Source organism: Macaca mulatta, chromosome 4 (assembly GCF_049350105.2).
Source record: "Macaca mulatta isolate MMU2019108-1 chromosome 4, T2T-MMU8v2.0, whole genome shotgun sequence".
NCBI lineage: Eukaryota > Metazoa > Chordata > Mammalia > Primates > Cercopithecidae > Macaca > Macaca mulatta.
This window is the reverse complement of record NC_133409.1, coordinates 167,960,432-167,969,361: the sequence shown is the minus strand read 5'-3', so window position 1 is coordinate 167,969,361 and position 8,930 is coordinate 167,960,432. Positions and strand designations below refer to the sequence as shown.

Below are 8,930 nucleotides of genomic sequence, written 5' to 3'. Positions count from 1 at the left end.
AACCCAGGAGGTGGAGGTTGCAGTGAGCCGAGATCACACCACTGCACTCCAGCCTGGCGACAGAGCAAGACTCCATCTCAAAAAAAAAAAAGAGATACAAAGGAGGAAAAGAAAGGGTAACTATGCACAGTTGAAAGATCAATTTTATAGAGGACTCCAAATCACCATAATTAATGATTGTGGGGTGTCTTATATACCACCACGGAATGCCACAAGACATTATTACAGTTTGAATGTGTTCCCCATTCATGTGTTGGAAACTTAATCCCCTCTACAACAGTGTTAAAACGTAAGACCTTTCAGAAGTAATTGGGCCGTGAAAACAAGGTCTTGGGCCGGGCGCGGTGGCTCAAGCCTGTAATCCCAGCACTTTGGGAGGCCGAGACGGGCGGATCACGAGGTCAGGAGATCGAGACCATCCTGGCTGACACAGTGAAACCCCGTCTCTACTAAAAAATACAAAAAAAACTAGCCGGGCGAGGTGGCGGGCGCCTGTAGTCCCAGCTACTCGGGAGGCTGAGGCAGGAGAATGGCGTGAAACCGGGAGGTGGAGCTTGCAGTGAGCCAAGATCACGCCACTGCACTCCAGCCTGGGAGGCAGAGCGAGACTCTGTCTCAAAAAAAAAAAAAAAAAAAAAAAAGAAAACAAGGTCTTGGTGAGGTGCCGCCATTTCATCCGTCCTCGGTCTCTGCGCCTTTCGCAGAGCTTCCAGCCTCACTATGTTGGGCCAGAGCATCCGGAGGTTCGCAACCTCTGTGGTCCGCAGGAGCCACTATGAGGAGGGCCCTGGGAAGAATTTGCCATTTTCAGTGGAAAACAAGTGGGCGTTACTAGTTAAGATGTGTTTGTATTTTGGATCTACATTTGCTGCACCCTTCCTTATAGTAAGACACCGACTGCTTAAATCATAAGGATATTTCAGTTCATCCATTTAACAGATATGAAGAGCATTTTAAGAGATACAGTCTCTGGAAATGGATCAAACTCTAACTCATGACATACTAGATATGTTTGTCAATAAACTTATGACATGAAAAAAAAAAGAAGTAATTGGGCCATGAAGGCTCCATCCTCATGAATGGATTAACACTGTTATCTTGGGAATGGGATGAGTTTCCTTTTTGAGATAGGGTCTCGCTCTGTTGCCCAGGCTGGAGTACAGTGGTGTGATATCTGCTCACTGCAACCTCCACCTCCTGGGCTCAAGTGATCCTCCTGCCTCAGCCTCCCAAATAGCTGGAATTACAGGCATGTGCTACCATGCCTGGCTAATTTTTGCATTTTCAGTAAAAAAGAGGTTTCGCCATGATGCCCAGGCATCTCAGACTCCTGACCTCAAGTGATCCGCATCCTCAGCCTCCCAAAGTGCTGGCGTTACAGGTGTGAGCCACCGCGCCAGCCAAAGGTGTGGGTTTCTTATAAAATGATGAATTCAGCCTCCTTTTGCTGTCTCCTCCTCATTTGCCCCTCTGCCCTCCACCATGGAATAACACAGCAAGAAAGGTCTCATGAGGTGCCAGCCTCACGATCTTGGACTTCCCAGTCTCCAGAACTGTGAGCCCATAAATTTAGTTTTTTGGGGTGTTTTTGTTTTTTTTGGTTTTTTTTTTTTTTGAGATAGAGTCTTGCTCTGTCACCCAGGCTGGAGGGCAGTAGCAAAATCTCACTGCAGCCTCTGCCTCCTGGGTTCAAGCAATTCTCATGCCGCAGCCTCCTGAGCAGCTGGGACTACAGGCACATGACACCATGCTTGGCCAATTTTTGTATTTTTAGTAGAGACAGGGTTTCACCATGTTGGCCAGGCTAGTCTTGAACTCCTGGCTTCAAGTGATCCACCTGCCCTCCCAAAGTGCTGGCATTACAGGCATGAGCCACTGCACCTGGCCCAAATTTCTGTTTCTTATAGATCACCCAGTCTATGGTATTGTGTTATAGTAGCACTAAATGGACTAAGACAGTGATGAAGAATGTGTACAATCTTAAAAGCACATGTAAACTTTGACACACACAGTAGAAAGGAAAAGTTACATTGAGTACAATGTCTCACACCTATAATCCCAGCAGTTTGGAGGCTGAGGTGGGAGGCTCCCTTGAGCCCAGGAGTTTGAGGCTGCAATGAGCTATGATTGCATCACTGCACTCCACCCTGGGTGACAAAGTGAGACCTCATCTCTAGTTTTGTTTTTTTTTTTTGAGAGAGAGGGTTTCGCTCTTATTGCCCAGATTGAAGTACAATGGAGGGATCTCGGCTCACTGCAACCTCCGCCTCCCTGGTTCAAGCGATTCTCCTGCCTCAGCCTCCCGCGTAGCTGGGATTACAGGCACATGCCACCACGCCTACCTAATTTTGTATTTTTAGTAGAGATGGGGTTTCACCATGTTGGTCAGGCTGGTCTCAAACTCCTGACCTCAGGTGATCTGCCCACTTCAGCCTCCCAAAGTGCTGGGATTACAGGCATGAGCCACTGTGCCCAGCCTCGAGACCTCATCTCTAAAAACAAAACAAAACAAAAAAGGAAATATAGTTTGGCCAAGACGGGTAAATTTAAAAGTCAATATATTTGTTTCAGTAAAATATAATCAGGAAGATAAATCTTTAACAAGCAATTTACAACCTGTATCCAAAGCCAAAGATAATTTTAAATTATTCATTGATTTAAATTATGAAAAGAAAGGTATCCTACTTGTTACTCTAAATAATTGAGAGTTAACTAGAAATTTAAAGATTTTTTACGAATAGAGGAATGAGTTCCTAAATTCTTGAAAATTTGATTTATGATAACTTTCCTTTCATTAAGTGTAATTAAAGTAATGAGATTTAAAAAACTGACAAATGGAAACAAAAACTAATAACATGAAGAACTAAGATTTGAATGTGTTTGTGCATAAGTGAAAGTCATGTTTTTTTAATTAAGGATGAATCTAAGAAATACAATTGCAATTGAAAACTCAATGCATACTTCTCCAGAACCTGCTCGGTCTTATTAAAAACAGCCAACTTTTTTTTCTACTAACCTTTTAATCTGAGTTCCTCTTCTTCTTTACTGAAAGATAACATCTACTCTTTGAAATCACCTCTACTGGCTAAAATTAATGAATTGAGGGGAAGGGGACCCTTGACAATTCTGCCTCCAGCCATGGCAGATTAATTTGTAACATACCAACACAGTCTCTCCAGGAATATATGAACAAAACGGAGACAGGGGAAATCGTTTGTTGGGTGTCATCAGAGTGGTACCAAGGCATCGAGGACCTGAAGGGGCAAGATTCCACAGAGAAGGGAATCTTAGATGTGAGCCTGATATTAGTCATCGGTAGCAGTTTTGTTTTTTTTTTTTTGGGAGGGGCGGGGGCAGGGGGGTGGGTTGTGGGGAGGTGGGGGAGACAGGGTCTCTCTTGTGTTGCCCAGACTGGAGTGCAGTGGTGCAATCATGGCTCACTGCAGCCTTGACTTCTATAGCTCAGGCAATCCTCCCACCTGTGCCCCTGGAGTAGTAGAACTACAGGTACACGCCACCACATCCAGCTAATTTTTAAATTTTTTTGTAGAGACAGGGTCTCACTATGTTGCCCAGGCTGGTCACAGACTCCTGGCCTCAAGGGAACCTCCCACCTCGGCCTCCCAAAGTGCTGGTATTATTACAACCATGAGCCACCATGCCTGGCTGCAGTTTTTCTTTTCAGGCCATTTGATGATTCATATCAAATTATCAGAAAACAGCAGATGTAATCCAAGCACTTTGGGAGGTAAAGGCAAGAAGATCACTTAAGGCCAGGAGTTCAAGGCCATCCTGGACAACATAGTGAGACCCCCCCCAGCTCTACAAAATAAATAAATAAATAAATAATAATTTCACTGAAAAAAAAAGAAAGAAAGCAGAATGGTGGCTGAGAAAATAGAAAATCAGCAGTCTGTATATGGCCAGTTGATGCAGTAATTTCATAAAAATAAGTCTAATTTCAGCCAAATATATATTGCTAGCAGAAATGAGAAAGGCATTACCAACCTTTCCAAATAAGCACTCCAATGATATTCAGCCTGATCTTCATTCAGAATAGTCACTTTTCTCCTGAATCATAATCAGAATGGAATAGAGAGACAGAGAGAGAGAGAGTCCTGTCTCTGTCACCTCGCTTTGTCACCCAGGCTAAAGTACAGTGGCACGATCGTGGCTCACTGCAACCTCCACCTCCAAGGTTCAAGCAATTCTCCTGCCTCAGCCTCCTGAGTAGCTGGGATTACAGGCATGCAGCACCACGCCTGGCTAATTTTTGTATTTTTTAGTAGAGACAGGGTTTCACCATGTTGGCCAGACTGATCTCTAACTCCTGACCTCAGATGTTCCACTCACCTCAGCCTCCCAAAGTACTGGGATTACAGGCATAAGCCACGGTGCCTGGCCCAAAATGGAATATTTTAAAGCCTTAACAAAATAAACATTGTAAGTTAACTTGGTGAATAGTTAAGTAATCAATGATAAAGAACCCTACAAATTGCCTGGTATGGTGGCTCATGTCTGTAATCCCAGCACTTTGGGAGGTCGAGATGGGTGGATGACTTGAGCTCAGGAGTTGAAAACCAGCCTGGGCAACATGACAAAATTCCATCTCTACAAAAAATACAAAAAAAAAAAAGAAAAAAGAAATTAACCAGGCGTGGTGGCATGTGCCTGTAGTCTCAGCTACCCAGAGGCTGAGGTGGAAGGATTGCATGAGCCCCAGGAGGTTGAGGCTGTAATGAGCCATGATGACACTACTGCACTCCAGCCTGGGCAACAGAGCAAGACCCTGCCCCAAAAAACAAAACAAAAACAAAACAAACAAACAACAACAACAAAAAGAAAACCTACAAATCAACCAAAGGCAAGAGAATGCTCTGTTGCAGGTGGGTTCTCCAGAAGCAGATGCTAAGATAAAGTCTGGGGTATAAGATGTTTATTAAGGATCAACACATGTCAGGCCAGGCACAGGGGCTCACGCCTATAATCCCATCACTTTCGGAGACCAAGGCAGGGGGATCATTTGAGGTCAAGACCTCGAGACCAGCTTAGCCAATATAGCGAAACTCCATCTCTACTAAAAATACAAAAATGAGCCAGGCATGGTGGCGGGCACCTGTAATCCCAGCTACTCAGAAGGGTAAGGCAGGATAATCACTTGAACCCAGGAGGCAGAAGTCGCAGTGAGCTGACATCCCACTGACTATTTCACTAAGAGTGAAACTCCATGGCAAAAAAAAAGCAAAAACAAAAACAGAATTAGTCAGGTGTGGGGGCCTAGGGGGGACAAGGTTGTAGTGAGCAAAGATGGCACAACTGCACTCCAGCCTGGGTGCTAGAGCCAGACCTTGCCTCAAAAAAAAAAAAAAAAAGGAGATGAAGTCTTGCTCTTCACTCAGGCTGAAGTGCAGTGGCACAATCATAGCTCACTGTAGCCTCTATCACCTGGGCTCAGCCGATTCTCCTGCCTCAGCCTCCAGAGTAGCTGGGACCACCACACCTGGCCCAACTTCTAGAACAGTGCCTGATACATACAGAAATGCAGTACTATTAGTGGAGTAGGTTAATTCCTGAGTAGCAGCATGTTGACTTAATTTCTTCACCTTTGTTCCATCCTCCATCTACCCAGGCAACCCTTCTTAGCTAAGGCTATGGATTGGAACACCTACAAGTGGTTTTTCCACGTGGCCTGGGCTTCCTCAAACATGGTGACTATATTCCAAAGGTGAGCATCCCTGAGCGGGGAGAGGGGGAGTCAGCCAAAAACTATATGGACTAAGAGTAAAGTGATGTGGCCTGACACCAAGACCCAAACACTCATATTTCACTTGCAGTCATGTTATCAGGCCTCCCCATTCTAACCATGCATACTTTTTTGTTGTTGCTTTGTTTTGTTTTGTTTTGTTTTGTTTTGTTTTGTTTTGAAATGGAGTCTCGCTCTGTCTCCCAGGCTGGAGTGCAGTGGCGCGATCTCGACTCACTGCAACCTCCACCTCCCAGGTTCCAGTGATTCTCCTGCCTCAGCCTCTCAAGTCGCTGGGACTACAGGCACACGCCACCACACCCAGCTAATTTTTTTTTTTTTTTTTTTTTTTTTTTTTTTGTATTTTTAGTAGACACGGGGGTTTCACCATATTGGCCAGGCTGGTCTTGAACTCCTGACCTCAAGTGATCTGCCCGCCTCGGCCTCCCGAAATCCTGGGATTACAGGCATGAGCCACCACGCCTGGCCAACCATTCATTCTTTGTGCATCATTCAGAAGATTTGCAATGAAAATACAAACAAAACAGCACTCTTCATTATTGTTCCCGAAACTCAGAATTAAGGGAGCAAGGCTGCAGTGAGTGGAAAAGTGGGACATTGGGAATTTCATTTCTTTTTGTTTTTAGAGACAGGAGCTTGCTCTGTCACCCAGGCTGGAATGCAGTGGCAGGATCTCAGCTCACTACAACCTCAACCTCCCAGGGTTAAGCAGTCCTCCCACCTCAGCCTCCCAAGTAGTTGGGACTATAGGTGCATGCCACCATGCTTAGCTAATTTTGTTTAGTTGTTGTTGTTGTTGTTGCTGTTTTTGTTGTTGTTGTTTTGAGATAGAGTCTCGCTCTGTCACCCAGGCTGGAGTGCAGTGACACAATCTTGATTCACTGCAACCTCTGCCTTCCAGGTTCAAGTAATTCTCCTGCCTCAGCCTCCCAAGTAGCTGGGACTACAGGCACGTGCCACCGTACCTGGTTAATATTTTGATTTTTTTTTTTTTTTTTTTGAGATGGAGTCTCACTCTATTGCCCAGACTGGAGTGCAGTGGCATGATCTCAGCTCACTGCAACCTCCACTCCCTGGGTTCAAGCAATTCTCCTGCCTCAGCCTCTTGAGTAGCTGGGATTACAGATGAGCATGACTGTACCCAGCTAATTTTTGTATTTTTTTAGTACAGACGGGGTTTCATCATGTTGGCCAGGCTGGTCTTGAACTCCTGACCTTGTGATCTGCCCACCTTGGCATCCCAAAATGCTGGGATTACAGGCTTGAACCACTGTGCCTGGCCAATTTTTTGTATTTTTAGTAGAGATGGGGTTTCACCATGTTGGCCAGGCTGCTCTTGAACTCCTGACCTCAGATGGTCTGCCCACCTCAGCCTCCCAAAGCACTGGGATTACAGGCATGAGTCACTGTACCTGGCCATTTTTGTTTATTTTTCATAGAGACACTGTCTCACTATGTTGCCCAGGCTGATCTTGAACCCTTGGACTCAAGCAATCCTCCCTGCTTGGCCTCCCAAAGTGCTGGGATTATAGGCCTTTGCCACCAGGCCTGGTGGGAATGCTTACTTCAGCAAGTAGAGGACTCACTTGGGCTCTGGGTGACTTGGAAGCACAGCCACATACAAGTGTCATCACTGTCACCTGTATCAGCATACTATTTGCATTCGTTTTTTTCTCCTCTCTTCCATTGTTGATTTGTCATACTTACTTGGTTCACGTTATAGAGAATACATTTTCTTGGGAAAGAAGAAGGCATTATAATACAGTGTTAAAACTCCAGGTTTATTCCTTTATGAAGAATGATTGTGTCATCATTAGGAATTTTAGTGTGAATTCTTCCATGCTGGGTGGCCCATTTGATAGAAAGTGAATTTCAGACTAGGTCAGTACTAAGACAATGATTCACTCCTAGGCCCTCAAAGTCAGCATCCAACTCAGTTCTTTTTAATATCAATGGGATGTATTCATTAGCCAGAGTTAAAATAATCTAAAAACTTCTTCCAACAAAATAATTGGATTGAAATAACATCCAGAGTGGTTAGACTGAAGGAAAAAAAAAAAAAGGCATTATTCAATTTCCAAATACAGTACCTTGAATAATAAAATGAACTCATTCTTGTTTTATTGTGGGTATTGCTTCATAATTGTCCTTAATGTTCATTCTTTGTTTCTTCTTGGGAAGATCAGAAAGGGATGACTAAAGTAGAAGCGAAGTCAGCAACTTATCTTCAGGCGTAACTACTTTTTCTGTATCCTGAACCCTCAAGAGGGATTTCTGAAGAAAGAAAGAGAAAAATTAAACCTTATCCAATGGAATGTAGAAAGCTGGAAATAAAAAGGCCTTAAAATTTGTAACAGATATCTTTCTGGTTTATGACCACATTTTCTAACATCTGTTGAGGGACATTTTCTGACCAAAAGGCCTGTCAGTATCAATAAGGAGACGCTTTCCTCATTGTTCTAGAATCTACAGTGTCCAGCATTATTGAAATGGATATATACCGCTAGTTCATACCAAAGGATGGAGAGTGAGAGTGAAGAGGGAAGGGAAAGAGGAGCAGGGATTAAAGTGTGGAGTCACCCCTGGCCCTGCTTTGAACTCTCACTGGCTTTTTGGAACTTAACCAAGATCAAACAGGCAGTTGCCGCCAGCTCAAGGCCTCTGGTTCTCTATAATTTTTGGAGTAGATTTTGAGGTTACGATTATGAAGTTTTGTGGTAACTTTAAACTGGAAAGTATTGCATTCACCTTTTATATTCCCCAAAGAAAGAAGAAATGCCCGGCCATGTAATGAAACTCCTTTCGATCTGACCATTGTGTGAGGAACAGATTTCACACTGAGCAAATCTTTGCAACCAGACTCAAATGTTTCCCATTACAGCCCTGCACGGGTATCAGTGTGCAAGGGGCTGCTGCAGAGTGTGCAACTCTCCCAGCAAAATGCACACATTCGGTGGCTTGGTTAGAATATCAAAATCATATCCACGGTTGAACACATAAGTGCAAACACACTTACGATCACCATACCTTAGAGCCTAAACGATAAGAATGAAGACCGGGCGCGGTGGCTCACGCCTGTAATCCCAACACTTTGGGAGGCCAAGGCAGGGGGTGGATCACGAAGTCAGGAGTTCAAGACCAGCCTGGCCAACATAGTGAAACCCCA

At 44.3% G+C, this 8,930-nt stretch overlaps 1 protein-coding gene across 1 annotated transcript; it reads left to right on the top strand.

Moving 5' to 3' along the window:
• Positions 1–720: 720 nt before the first annotated feature.
• On the top strand, positions 721–912 carry LOC114677410 (cytochrome c oxidase subunit 7C, mitochondrial-like). Its single transcript, XM_028846932.1, has one exon. The coding sequence runs from the start codon at positions 721–723 to the stop codon at positions 910–912; it is 192 nt and encodes a 63-aa protein (XP_028702765.1).
• The last annotated feature ends 8,018 nt before the right edge of the window (positions 913–8,930 follow it).

What these genes read in the sequence shown, in the direction of transcription:
- LOC114677410 (XM_028846932.1), top strand. Translation starts at nt 721, where the DNA reads ATGTTGGGCCAGAGCATCCGGAGGTTCGCAACCTCTGTGGTCCGCAGG.